At 39.6% G+C, this 15,006-nt stretch overlaps 1 protein-coding gene across 1 annotated transcript in view; it reads right to left on the reverse strand.

Annotated features, from left to right (window-relative positions):
• Window positions 1-2,179: 2,179 nt before the first annotated feature.
• LOC142311542 (vomeronasal type-2 receptor 26-like) overlaps window positions 2,180-15,006 on the reverse strand; it is a 100,671-nt gene continuing 87,844 nt past the window's right edge. The window contains exons 6-7 of the mRNA XM_075350486.1: window positions 14,418-14,541; window positions 2,180-3,087 (exon numbers count right to left, since the gene is read on the reverse strand). Coding sequence (XP_075206601.1) covers window positions 2,180-3,087; window positions 14,418-14,541 — 1,032 coding nt within the window. The remainder of the gene's footprint in view (window positions 3,088-14,417; window positions 14,542-15,006) is intronic.

The following is a 15,006-nucleotide window of genomic DNA, read 5'->3' on the forward strand; positions in this document are numbered from 1 at the left end:
ATCGGCATCACCTGCTACGGCCGCACACTCTCCTGACAGGTGGCAATGGAAAATCCGAAGAAGACCGTTTTGTTTTTTTTGCCAAAAAGCTAAAAAAATTGACATGGGCTTCACCATATTTTTGTATGCTAGCCAGGTACAGCAGGCAGGTACGGGCTGCCCCCAACCCCCAGCTGCCTATTTGTACCCGGCTGGCAACCAAAAATATAGGGAAGCCCTTTTTTTAATTATTTCAAGAATTTTATGAAATAATTTAAAAAAAGACTACATGGGCTTCGTCCAATTTTTGTGTCTAGCCAGGTACAACTAGGCAGCTGGGGATTGAAATCCGCAGTGCAGGATGGCTCAAGCTTTCTGGGCCCCCCCACTACAAATTGCAGTCCGCAGCCACACCAGAAGATGGCACTTTCATAGAAGCGCCATCTTCTGGCGCTGTATGCAACTTCCAGCAGCCCTGGTGCCGGGTAATGAGGGGTTAATACCAGCTTTTTTTACCCGCTGGTATTAAGCCCGAAATTCTTAATGTCAGGCCAAATTTGACTTAGCCATTAAGAATCTTCAATAAAAGGTTAAAAAAAGACACCACACAGAGAAAAAATACTTTATTAGAAATAAATACACAAACACACTTAGGGACTCCATCTTTATTACTCCCTCTCACCCCTCCACAATCTTTGTCTTCTGTTTTCTTCAACTGATGCAGCTCTGCAATATCAGAATGCACAGGGGGAAAACACTTCTACTCCCCGTGCTGTGTTATCACTCAATGAGTGAGCAAAGGCTGCGGGTTGGTAAGCGGTAATGTCATCGCTGCCACCATTGCCATAGTAACCTAACGAGCTGATTAGTATAGCAACAGTAATCTCCGATCACCTGATTTTCGGCGCCGCTATTCACCGGCTGCATTACAGTGTGTGGCAGCCAAACCCTGCATGTGGGCGGACTCTGTAAAGAGCGTTAAGATGCAAGGTGGGGAAACCGAGCACATGCCCGAGCATCTCGCTGGTAAACAGCACTCGCCGAGTATACCAATTACTGAGATGCACATGTGAGCACCTTGTACCGGCGAGATGCACTAAGAGTATAGGACCTTGCATGACGTTATAGTCATGTGACCAGTCTGTAACCAATGAGATAGTACAACATTCACACGTGACTGGTCACATGCTATTATGTAATGGAAGGACCTTTGGTTACAAGGTGGCACTGCAATGATCGGACGCGGCAGCAGAAGCGGCAGGGAGACAGAGTCTGCAGGATGCGTCGCGGGACCTGTAAGTATAATGACAATGTTTATTATTAACTTTATTCTTTATTTTATATCCCCCCGCCCCATCCCAAAACTGTAAAGTCCAAGATTGGTGAACTCGATCCTGATCTTGATCTTTACAAAATGATTGGGCGAGTCTCCCGGAGTGATCGCTGACGTAGCGATCAATATCGCTACGACAGCGTCACACGCAATTACCTCTTCACCGTCGCTGTGGCCGCCGAACAATCTCTCCTTTAAGGGGGAGGTGCATTCGGCATCACAGCGGTGTCACTAAGCGGCCGCCCAATAGAAGTAGAGGGGCGGAGATGTCGGCTGGAATATCCCACCCACCTCCTTCCTTTCTCATTGTCGCCGGCCGCAGGTACAATATTGTTCCTCATTCCTGCGGTGTCACACATAGCGATGTGTGCTGCCACAGGAACGACGAACAACCTGCGTCCTGCAACAGCAACGATATTTGGGATTAGAACGACGTGTCAACGATCAACGATTAGGTGAGTATTTTTAATAGTTAACGGTCATTCATGCGTTTCACATGCAACAACGTCGCTAATGAGGCCAGATGCGCATCACGAATTCCGTGACCCCAACGACATCTCGTTAGCGATGTCGTTGCATGTAAAGCCCCCTTTACTGTTCCGCTGTCTTACTGTTGTTGTTCTAACTCCATGCAGGAATACAATGTTCTCAGCAATGATCTCATTCACCATTTCCAGATATTTATATGACTTAAAAGTGAATAATTGTTTAGCTCACAATTGTTTACCAACTTGAACAGTCTTTTACATACAATACAAATGAGAGGCAGATGTGATTACAATCTTTATTTCTTTTGTAAACATATAGGTTTAACTAAATATTACATCTGCAGTACAAATATGAATGTGCATACATGTGAGTCACAAATTAAGTCTTCCCCAACCTTGATAGCACCTGCTTTCTAATGTTTATTTCTGGATTAACCAACAGAATATACAATTTAGGGAAGAATATACAGCTTAATATCCCAGCACATGAGGTCAGTATGGCAAATATCTCTAAGGCCACCATATATTTCCCCCTGGTGCTCAGATAAGCCGGGATCATGGCAATCCAAACGCTACAGAACACCAGCATGCTGAAGGTGATGTACTTGGCTTCATTGAAACTGTCTGGTAATTTCCTTACCATGAAAGCCAGAAAAAAGCTGACAGCTGCCAAGAGCCCCAGATAACCTAACATGGAGTAGAACCAGATATCTGAGCCTTCATTACACTGGATGATGATTGTCCCGGGATATGTGCTCATATTAAACTCTTGGTAGGGTGGGCATATCACCAACCAACAAACACAGATAAGAAGCTGAAATAAGGAGCAAACCAACACTATGAGGTTGGGGAATAAGACTCCAGTAAACTTTCTCCAGGAACTGCTGGGTTTTGTGGCTTTAAAAGCAATGCAGACAATGATGGACTTAGCAAGAAGTGAAGAAATTGCTAAGGTAAAGAAGATTCCAAACAAAGTCTGTCTCAGCATGCAGGTTATATCCAAAGGACGACCGAGGAACAAGAAAATACAAAGAAAGCTCAGTAATATGGAGACTAGAAGGATGAAACTCAGAGTCCGGTTGTTGGCCTTCACCAGAGGAGTGTCCCAAAACAAGATAAATTTTCGTAGCGTATAACAAGTCATAGCACAGCACAGAATTACTGAGAAACAGAAAAAAGCAGCAATTTCATCTTTATATGAGAGATATACATATAATTTAGGAATGCATTCAGTTTTTTCTAGATTTGGCCACTCATCCATGGGACATTTTTCACAGATTTCACTATCTGCAGAGTAAAAAGAAAGGATATTGTGATTATGATAAGTAACACAACAAATTTTATTTTTCTGTATCTGGTTTGAAAATGGGTGGCTTTAACTATTTTTGGGGTGCTGAATTCAGTGGAAATTTGTATTCTTTCTATCATGTCACATTTAATAGATACACAGCATTTTAAGTAAGACGATAAGAAACTATTAGGCCTACTTAAAAGCTACACTATCAATGTCATAAAGTTGTAATGATGATACAAAGTCATAATAATAGCAATAGCACTTAAATTATACACTTTGCGCTTAATTGCTATTAAAATCCAAATTCTAATGTCAAGTTGTTAGGCAAAATGGGCTGTGAGTCTTTCCTTTTGTATGTAGTCTCATCGTCTCCCTACACAACATCTAGCAGTAGTTGCTCATCCTTGGTAGCGTTTTCCATGATAAGAATCTACTGGTGAAAATGCTCACCTTGTTCGTCACTAACAGAACCAAAATTTTCTGGAAAAAGTCAAGGTGCAAATGTATGCATTTTCAATGACATTCTACAGCTCATTTCTTTGAAGTTTTACAATAACTCATTGGCTGTGGTAACATAGTCATCATCTTTATTGTTACTCAAGAAGCCTTCAACATTTTCTTTGAAGGAGAACCAACCAGATTACTCATGTTTCTTAAGTTTTGACTTGAACGTTTCATCTTTAGCAATTTCCTGATTTGAGGTCCAATGAATTTAAATTAGCTGCCCTCAATTTTGGAAACATAGCAACCAAATGATTGAAAGCCTGACCTTCTTTATCAAGAGCTTTTACAAAGTTCTTGATCAATCCTAGCTTTATATGTAGAGGTGGCAAAATTATTTCGCTTGGATCAACCAATGGGATATATTTGACATGTTCTTTTCCAGGAATGTACAATTTCCTCACAGGCCATTCCTTGACTGTGTACTGGTTTTTGGTGTCTCGGCTCTCCCACAGACACAAAAAGCAGCAGAATTTAGTAAAAGCACCCTTTAAACCTTAAAACAGAGCAACAACTTTTAAATCACAGCAAATCTTTCATTCATGATCTTTATATTTCCCAATTTTGCTTTTGTTTGCTTTTGTTGTAAACTTTCCACACACAAGCAGAAGTTATAAGGATTGATTGTGCAACAACGACAACATTAAGCACGTGCCATTTTGCTATTTCACCATAATTAAAGAAGAATTTTTAAAAGGGTCTCACCAACGCTAAGAAATACAGCAGAACTCTATGATTGCACATTTATATGCTGTTCAGACATTTCACTAATTCCCAAGCTTTACATATCATTGCACAATACCATTTCATTGAGCAATACTATGGAAGCCAGCTAAATCACATTATGAAATATTTATCATATAGGACACCTGCTCTTTGGTGACTTTTTATAGCTTTTTACACTGGATGTTAAAGCAAAATGAATATTATCACAGGCTTAGTTGGTAATTCAATAATTTCAAACAAAAAACAAATGAGGGATTGTGGTAACAAAGCAAGTACACAAAATACATTTAAAAAATCTGCAATATCCGCAATATCTAAAAAAAATCTTACATGATACACCATTTTTGATGGTATATTTGGAATCTGGAGGCAAAAATACATATGATTTGGCATATTACAAACCAAATGCAATTTTGTTGTTGGCTAGTGTAATTAAATATATAATCCATATTCATGATAATTCATTAACCCCATAATGACCGGCCGATTTTTTCGCTTTCAGTTTTTTTTTTGCCATTCTTCTTCCGAGAGACATAACTTTTTTATTTTTCTGTCAGTATGGTCATGTGAGGGCTCATTTTTTGTGGAGCGAGCTTTACTTTTAAATTAAACCTTAAGTTTTATCATAAAGTGTACTGTAAAACGGCAAAAAATTTCCAAGTGCAGAAAAATTGCAAAAAAAGTGCGATAGCACTATTGTTTTTGAGATATTTTATTCACCTTGTTTACTATAAGGTAAAACTGATGTTTGGATGTGAAGACTCAGGTCAGTGTGAGTTCGTAGACATGAAACATGAATAGGTTTACTTTTATATAAGGGGTTAAACAAAATCGTAAGTTTGTCAGAAAAAAGTGGCGCTCGTTTATGCCATATTCCGTCACCCATAGTGTTCTCATTTTTCGGGATCTATGGCTCAGTGATGACTTATTTTTTGCGTCTAGAGGCGACGTTTTTAACGGTACAATTTTTGCGCAGATGCTGCATATTGATCGCCTGTTATTGCATTTTGTGCAAAAGTTGTGGCGACCAAAAAACGTAATTTTGGAGTATGGAATTTTTTTGCCACTACACCGTTTGCGTATCAGATTAATTGATTTTATATTTTGATATATCGGGCGTTTCTGAATGCGGCAATACTAAATGTGTGTATATTTTTTATTTTTTTAACTCGTTAATTTTCAACAGGGCAAAAGGGGGGTGATTTGAACTTTTAGCTTTTTGGTTTTTTTTTTAAAACAGTTCTGTTCTAGCCCTAGGGGGCTATATGGATCAACAATCCGATCGCTCAGCCATATCTGCTGATCATAGCTATACAGCTGTAAACAGCAGATATGCTCATTTTCTGATTCACTCGGATCCGGGCTGAGTGAAACCGAAAGTAATTAATGTTAGCTACAGGAGTCATCACATGACCCTGTGCTACCATGACAACCACTGGAACTCACGTGATCACATCACATGACTTCCGGTATTGGGTGGTAAGTAAATGTTTTACCGTCGATGCCGTTATAATGGCACTGTCACATATTGACAGCGCCATTTAAGGGGTTAAACGGCATTAGCAGAAAACGATTCTGCTGATGCCTGGCAGGTACACATCTCAGCTGTGAAAATCAGCTGAGATGTGGGCCGATTTTGGCAATTTGCCGGCAGCAGACCGTGGGCAGTAACACTATGACCGCTAGGATGTAATATTACTGCCCGCGGTCATTAAGAGGTTAAATTCTAAGCGGCTAGGCTGATCTCCTAAGTATGATACTAACAATTGTACTTTGAAGGGTATAAAAATGGGGGATCAATTAGTGCTCTAGTCCGGAGCCCCAACAGAAAGGGGCCCCTTCACGCTTCATTCATTTATTGGCTTACAAACTAGGGGCGCTGCATAACTACCACGGTCGCAGCAGTGGTCGCCTGAGCCACGTAGTGCGAAGGGTCCCAGGGCCTGTATACGGGCCCCCCATCCCCTGCGTCGTGACCGCAGCTGACTTCTCCTTCCTGCAATGAGGACCTGGTGACATTCCAGTGGTAAGTAAGTGTTCTTAGGTTTGTTTATACTATTTACACTTGTGCCACTTTAAATTATCTTCCTATCACAGGGATTTCTATATACTATATATATACTGATTAGGATTTTTTCTATTATTGGCTATATTATGGATTATTCTAACCTGACACTTTCCTCTGCTGCTCTGGTATGCCACCTTGTGCACCTTCCCTTTTACTGCACCTCATCTTGTATTTTAATAAATTTTGTCACAATAAAGAATATTTATTTTATGCTTTATCTCTGATTCTTTTTTGTATCTAACTTCTGCCCGGGATGCTAGCAGGACTATATAAAATTCTAAGACTAAGTTCCAGCTCCATCCTACTGCGCAGGTGTGTGCTAAGGTGTTGCAGCCAGGGGCTAAGTCCCAAAAGAGCTCCACTGCACATATGTGTGACGTCGCAGCTTTTGGTTGGCAGGATGAAGTCACCTCTGAAGTGGCAGCTTCTGATTGGTTGATAGTGACATCACCAATGACGTGGCAGTCTCAGATTTGTTGCTGGTGATATCATTGCTTATGTGGAACTTCTCCATTGGCTCCTGTACATGCCATGATAGTCTGGCTGAGTGTTTGTCGATGTGCTTAGCATTAAAAGACCCCGGAGAGTGCACCTAGGTGCGCAGTTATCTCTTTGTGTGCAGACATAAGCTTGTCACAGCACACTCTGTTGGGGATAAGAATTAAGTAACCAGAACGACTTAATTCAGCCATTTCTTAGACTCAGGTATATAGTTTAGTGGATGTAAACTGACACACACATGTATGAATGCTTTTGTTTCTTACTAACACGTATATATGTATATAGCATATTTAGTGATTTTCCTTAACACAGTATATACCAGCACATGTAATTTGAAGATGTCTGCCACATCCTGTCTACACCCAAGATGATGAACAAAGGAGAATTCCTAAAGTTTAGACTGACCAATCCAACAGAGATTATGCAAATTCCTATACGTCCTGAGTCCAGCTGGCAATACTTGATTGGACTATACTTTGTCTACACCCCTTCCTTCTACTGAACTGTATAAAGTTTCAAACAATAAAGAGAGCCAGTTGCTCAGCGTCTGTCATGGAGAAGGTTCATAACTGATATAGTGTCCATTGTTTACTTCTTGAAGTGCACTCATGATATTATAATTTGGAACAGCAGTCAGATCCCGAGAGACCGCTTGAGTCTTATCCTCAACAGCTGGCACTCCAAAATCGTGGGGCTACCATAAGAAATATTGTCTGACTTTCTCTCTCGGATACAGGAGGCCATTTCCCAGTACCCGAGGGTCCCCCGAAAAAGAGCTGATCACTCTCAAAAATCACAGGTGAGCTTCATATACATTGTATGTGACGATTTGCCTGTAAGTCGGGGGTTTTCGGTGAAAAGTTTGGTCTATGATCTGGGAGGGAGATAGATGCTGCAAACCTCAGCGTGTGCCTATTTTTTGCCGGTAGCCTAGAACAAAGGAAGGATCAAAACCCATAGGTACTGGGTGTAGGTCGTTAATGATCTGGCTGCTTGTACTGCTGGAGATTGTTACGCGGCTGCTAGAAGGATCAGAAGGAGGGAGGGGGACTGTGAGATCCACGGAGAGAAGGAACCCAGCTAGCTTACCAGAGTGATATTTTGTTTGGAATTTGGAACAGAATGTAGTTGGCTTATATGTATATCGGTATTTTACAATCGTGAGTTTGTTTTGGATTGGAACAGAGAGATAAGGGAATCAACGTTTCCCCCTGTGTTTGTATCATATCTATTTCCGTGTTTATAGCCGGAGAAATAGGAACACATGGATAACGGTATATAAGTATCCATGTGTTGGACGCGAGAATTGTGTCCGCTTTACATGGCAAGGAGGGGGAGGGGTTCAGGTGGATTATAGTGTTTGAATCAGCGTATTCCCCTGAGTATTAACTCATGCACTGCTGTGTAAGAAGCCAGAAATAGAGACGTATGAGGAACGGTATACTGTATTCATACATTGGAAGTCATAAGTGTGTCCTTATTACACAGCAGGGGAGGTGGGAAAAGGGTAAATATTGGAACCGCGGTCCAATTAGAGCACTATGTATACTTTGTTCAAGAAAAAAAATCGGATTTTTCTGCAGGAGCCGAGGACGCTGTCACTCCAGTCAGTGGAAAATTGAAGAAAGTATATGTTGTATAACTGTGTTGACAGATGGTCCAAAAAGATTGACATGGGTAATGTAAAGAATCTATGATGAGATTGTGAAGTTATCACTCCTTAGTTCAGTTTAAATGATACTCCTAACAGGATCCTGCTACCAAAGAAAAGATGGGGAAGAAACTGGCAGCATATCCCCCCTTCGCGAGCTGGAATGTACACTACCCGCACATCTGGAAGGGGGGCTAGACAGCTCCGGAGAAATAGTGGAAAGAAAAAAAAAACTGATCGAGTGTTAAATGTACATGTAATTGTGCTAAGTTTTCTATCTTCAGAGCACGTTATGACAATTAGGAGATTTTGGGGGATTCTTTTAGCCTAGAGAGAATATTGAGAGTTTACAAGTATAAACTTTGTTATTTTGAATACCTTGTTCTTCATAGGAATCATGCATAAATATAGGTATTTATCGAATAGTAGCCAATAGCAGAGCGCATAAATGCATAATAATGTAGACACTCCCCGTATACATCCTGCTTGGTCCGGCCACTCTCAGTGGTTCTTTGTACAAAGCTCTAAACCCATCCCTTTTAAACTTTTTTTTCTTTTTTTGGTGGGGAGAGGTGTTTTCTAGTATATAAGTATAACATTTAAATAGTATATTTGCTTACTCAGCTATCCAATAAATGTAAGTCAGAAATAAATAAGTGAAACTTTAAAGAATTGGTAAATAGAAAGAGGTAACTGTCCACATAAAATAATTAGTATTCTAAAAGTCCAGTAACATTATATCATAAAATAGAATAGAAGTAGGTAAATACATATTTTTGTACTGTATTAGCTAATCTAAAAAATCTTAGAAGACTTACCCTAATGATGTCAGAAGGTATCATATCCATTTGTAGAAAAAAAAAAAGAAAAATATAAAATGCACCCAGCGGAGATGTGTATTGTGGAGAGTAAGAGGTTTCAAAGCTGTCTTCTTTAAAATCAGAGGAAGATGAGTTTTTTCCTCCCCCCTTTCTCTCTGGCTTCTACTAAAAGAGAGAATGGAATGTCGCCTCTAACAGCTAGAGGAGTTCCATTAACCCTTTAAGTTCAGGATTTCACATTTTTAGTTTCCTGCTTATACCTGAATGATTAAATTAATTTTGTAGGGAAAATTAGAATTATGAGATATGCAAATTAGTTTCTGTATTGTTTTGTTTTTTTATGGTGATTTATTTGAACAATATATTTTTATTTTGTGACTTTGTATACAGACTCTAACCCCTTTTCTGTTTTTATGATTCTTTCTAAACAATTTATACCTTTGCAGGTTAGCCGCCCAGTCACAGCTTTCATCTAACCATGTTTCAGTTATTTTTTACCATCAAAGGTTTTCTTTTCTTTATGGATACAGTATATACGAACTGTGTTGTCTATTGTAAGGTTTTATAATTCCCCAGCAATGTATATTGTTGTAAGCTATACCTTATTTTCAGTGTTTGTCCAATTTTAGTTTCTAGTATGTAGCTAATATTTTACCTGCTGTCTTATTTTTTCTTTTAGGGAATACCAGCATAAAAATTTTGCCACATTGGTAAACAAAAACAAAAACAAAAAAACGGGGGGGAAGAAGTTATTTATTATATTCTCCAATAGTAGAGGGTGCAGCAGGCATATTAGATAGGCTTTGAAGCTGGCCTTTCCCTTGCAAAAGTTATGTTTACTAGACTACTATGAAGCATGACTGTTATAAGAATTATCTAATGTATATTTTTAATCTAATGTATATTTTTTTTTTAGTTTTTTGTTTTCATAGACGGCACAAGATGCTGGTCGATTCTACACTGGATATGCTACGGTTTACACAACATGAGGTAATCAAAATTTGAACCACTCCCTTCCCTCCTATTGGTACAGGAGGAAGTGACGTATTAATGCCCTCTCTAGATGGGTACGGCAGTAGTGGGTAAGATGGTTAGAGGTGTTTGTAGGTTGTAGATATTTTCCTGTTGTCAAATGAGCTAGATATGCTGGAGAGAAAGTCTAGATCTGAGCTGATGGAATCGGATGGAGATCCTCGCACAGGTGCAGCTGACCAAGGAGCAGTGAACGGGCCTAGAGTTAAGGAGTCCTTTACCAATACAGACCAGTACTATACCTCGGTGGCACCTGTCACGTCAGTGACTTCTGTCACTCCTTGTGTTCTTAAATCCCTACAGGAACAAGCGATTCAACAAGGAATGGAGTGTGACATGCAGGGAGCCAGCTGACTGAGGAATGTCTGTGGACAAAGGGTGGTAAGCTTTCTCTGCCATGAAATCTCTTCTTAATGATGGCTCAGGTAACCTATGGACTAAATTCTGTGAAAGACAATTGTCAGTGTGTGACACCAGGGTTCAGTACTCAGGTGGACAGACTCACCCAGTCTTGTAAGACATGTTCCTAAAACGAAATGAGAAAAAAACTGTAAAGAATCCACAGAAACACCCTGCACCTGCTCTACCCATTTTTAGAGACTGCAAACTGATTATAGATGTATATCATGAGCACATTGTACACATGTCTGTGCGTGTTGTGTAGATTTCTTTCCAGGTTTGGTCAGAGACATTCCAGTGCAGAAAACGACATTATTGCTGAGAAGCACATGATGGTGGTATGTAATAAAAAATGGGTTTACAAAAAAGGTATATATTTTATAGAAAAGTGGAAACTGGCAAATCGTGAAGAAAATGTATGTTTTGTTTTCTTTCTGTAATAAACAGGTCTTTATGTAAGATATTTTTTTGTTTAGTACAGGCATGTACAATTTTTATATGATTGATTAAATAGTGTGATAAACAGGTGTATTTTCCAATTTCAGATCTTAAATCAGAGCTAGTAGTATATGGTTTTCGGTCAGGAGACTGATTGATCCTAAAGGACAATCAAGAAAGAGTCATGAGTCAACATTAGATGAGCTGAGCCAACCGCAGAAACTTCAATGGATCCACGCCTCGCATTGTAGAAGGGTCGACCCACCAGAGCTGCACTGAGCGTCCTGCTCATATTTATCCTTTTCAAAAAACCTGTACAGTCTCAGACTATCATTGCCAAAGCAGTTAGATGAGAGGACTTAGAGAACCATGGGACATGGGAAAGCCCCACTACAAAGGGTGAGGATTCATCTAGAAATCCTTGGTCTCAAACCACTGAAGAAAACCCCTTTCCCTTTCCGCCCATGCCTCAACGTTCAGTTAGGCAGGTTTTCCCAACAGATCTTTCTACCTCTCCTCCTAAGGAAACACAGTACCCTTAGAATTTAGAAATGACAGAAATAAGTGTTTAGGGGGGACTGTTGGGGATAAGAATTAAGTAACAGAAATACTTAATTCAGTCATTTCATAGACTCAGGTATATAGTTTAGTAGATGTAAATTAACACACTTATTTATAAATGCTTTTGTTTCTTACTAACACGTATACATGTATATTGCATATTTAGTGATTTTCCTTAACACACTATATACCAGCACATGTAATTTGAAGATGTCTGCCACATCCTGTCTACACCCAAGATGCTGAACAAAGGAGAATTCTTAAAGTTTAGACTGACTAATCCAACAGAGATTATGCAAATTCCTATACGTCCTGAGTCCAGCCGGCAATACTTGATTGGACTATACTTTGTCTACACCCCTTACTTCTTCTGAACTGTATAAAGTTTCAAACAATAAAGAGAGCCAGTTGCTCAGCGTCTGTCATGGAGAAGGTTCATAACTGATATAGTGTCCGTTGTTTACTTCTCGAAGTGCACTCATGACATTATAATTTGGAACAGCAGTCAGATCCAGAGAGACCGCTTGAGTCTTATCCTCAACAACTCGCCTTCTGTCTGTTTGACCCAGGGTTAGGCAGCAAGTCCAGACTACGTTTGTTGTTTGGGGACCAGTAGTGAACCGCCTGGGACCTAGGGGCACAGCAAAGAGGTGGTTGTGGACCTGTATTGGGTTACATTTTAGCGTCAAGGTTAGGTGTAAAGGCCGGACTATGATTGTCATGTGGGAACCAGTGGTGTACCAGCTGGAACCCAGGGATATGGCATACAGGTGCTTGTGGACCTATCTAGGGTCAGAGCATAGTCAAACTTGTTGACCTCTAGGTGCTCTCCCATTGGGCTCTACCTGACCCTCCTGTCTAAGTGAAGTGTGGCTTGTACTCAATTGCCTTTGTCCACTCATACCGTATATGCTATTTCCTACCTCTGTGAGGTAACAGAGATACAGGCACCATACCTTATCGTTACTCAGTGGAGTTACAGGGTTTCTATTTCAGCATTGAGTGACCTGTAACTTGGTCCCATTCTCCTTTATCTTAGTGTGTAAGCTGAGAAATTATCCATCAGCCCATTGGGTACAAACAACAGGTTCCATCTTTGCACAGTGTAACCCAGCTGGCAATTAGAGTATCTTACATCTTATTTCAATTGACATTCTTGACTGTAACAGCATGTTAAAGGTAAAGGTTATAAGACCATCTCTAAGCAGCTTGATGTTCCTGTGACTACAGTTGCACATATAATTTAGAAATTTAAGATCCATCGGACTGTAACCAACCTCCCAGGATGTGGCTGTCGGAGGAAAATTGATGACAAATCAAAGTGATGGATAATACAAATGGTAACAAAAGAACCCAAAAAACTTCTAAAGAGATTAAAGGTGAACATCAAGTTCAAGGAACATCAGTGTCATATCACACCATCCATCATTGTTTGAGCCAAAGTGGACATCATGGAAGACGACCAAAGAGGACACCATTGTTAAAAAAAATGTCATAAAAAAGCCAGATTGGAATTTGCCAAACAACCTGTTGACAAGCCACAAAGCTTCTAGGAGAATGTCCTATGGACAGATGAGACAAAAATTGAACTTTTTGCAAGGCATATCACCTCTATGTTCACAGACGAAAAACTGAAGCATATAAAGAAAAGAACACTGTCCCACTGTGAAACATGGAGGAGGCTCTGTTATGTTCTTGGGCTGCTTTGCTGCATCTGGCACAGGTTGTCTTGATTCTGTGTAGGTTACAATGAAATCTCAAGACTATCAAGGGATTCTAGAGAGAAATGTGCTGCCCAATGTCAGAAATCTAGGTCTCAGTCACAGGTCATGGGTTTTGCAAGAGGATAATGACCCAAAAATACACAGCTAAAAACACCCAAGAATGGCTGAGAGGAAAACATTGGACTATTCTGGAGTGACTTCTATGAGCCCTGACCTGACCTATCCTATTGAGGAAAGAGCTGAAACATGCCGTCTTGAAAAGGCAACTTTCAAACACTAAACAACTGGAGCAGTTTGCTTGAGGAGTGGACTGAAATACCTGCTGAGAGATGCAGAGGTCTCATTGACAGTTACAGGAATCGTTTGCAGTGATTGCCTCAAAAGGTATTGCAACAAAATATAAAGTTAAGGAGGAGGAGGAGGAGAAGGAGAAGGAGATGGAGGAGGAGAAGGAGGAGGAGGAGGATGAGAGGAGGAAGAAGGGGAGGGGTGGTGGAGGAGGAGAAGGAGGAGGAGGTGGAAGAGGAGGGCGCCATCATTTCTGTCCAGGCATGTTTCATGAGTTTTATTTTTTTTTACATTTTGTGGAAGCATGTTAGAAAAGCAGCAATGTCTGACTTGCGTTTGTTCATTTTCAAAGATTTTTTTATTTATTATTATTTTGGTCAAATTCAAGTTATTTCTGTGACGATTGTGGGTTTTTATTTCATTAAACGAGGGGTACCAACAATTTTGACCATGTTTGTATATGAAGGAAGTATCATGTCCTGTACTACCATCTACTTTCAAAGGTATTAAAGTTCTATAATTTGGGGACCACGTTTTTAAAAGTAAGAAAACCATTAAATTTAATTTTTTAAATTACATGTAGAAAAATAATTGAAATAAAATGTGTTGTTACCTGTTATATTGGTCACTTCACTCTCAGAACATGGAGCACAGTCGTAGCAGCAGGAATGATATCCTCCATTTGGAGCCTTTCTGGACCCAGGAGGACATTTTTCATTGCACCGTGATTTGGGGGTCTGTTTATATTAAAAAACATAAATTGAAAATTTATGGGGGAATAAGAATTTTAAACAGAATAATTCTATAAAAGAAAAAGGTAATCTTTTTGCAACCGTTTAACTTTAAATCAAATTTAACTTTAAATCAATTTATCAACAGTGACTCCACAGCTATACTGTGGGCTGTAACAGTCTCCTGACATGTTGTTACCTGTTCCTTTTTGGAGAGGGGCAATTGTTTTGCTTTAATCAAAAATCTAAAAACAAATTCACAAATTATTACAGGAATTTGAGACATTTAACTGTGCAAATCTGTTTTCACACATCTGTTTAACCGGTTTCTTTCACTGCCAATTTTTGTTTTTACGTTTTCACTTTTTCCTCTTTGCAAAATGGCAATCATTTTTTACAATTAATACAGAAATAGATGAATAATCCCTATATACAGTAAATTAATGAAAAATGGCAATCAAGTTTGAAGTG

The sequence above is a fragment of the Anomaloglossus baeobatrachus genome, chromosome 1 (assembly GCF_048569485.1).
Source record: "Anomaloglossus baeobatrachus isolate aAnoBae1 chromosome 1, aAnoBae1.hap1, whole genome shotgun sequence".
NCBI lineage: Eukaryota > Metazoa > Chordata > Amphibia > Anura > Aromobatidae > Anomaloglossus > Anomaloglossus baeobatrachus.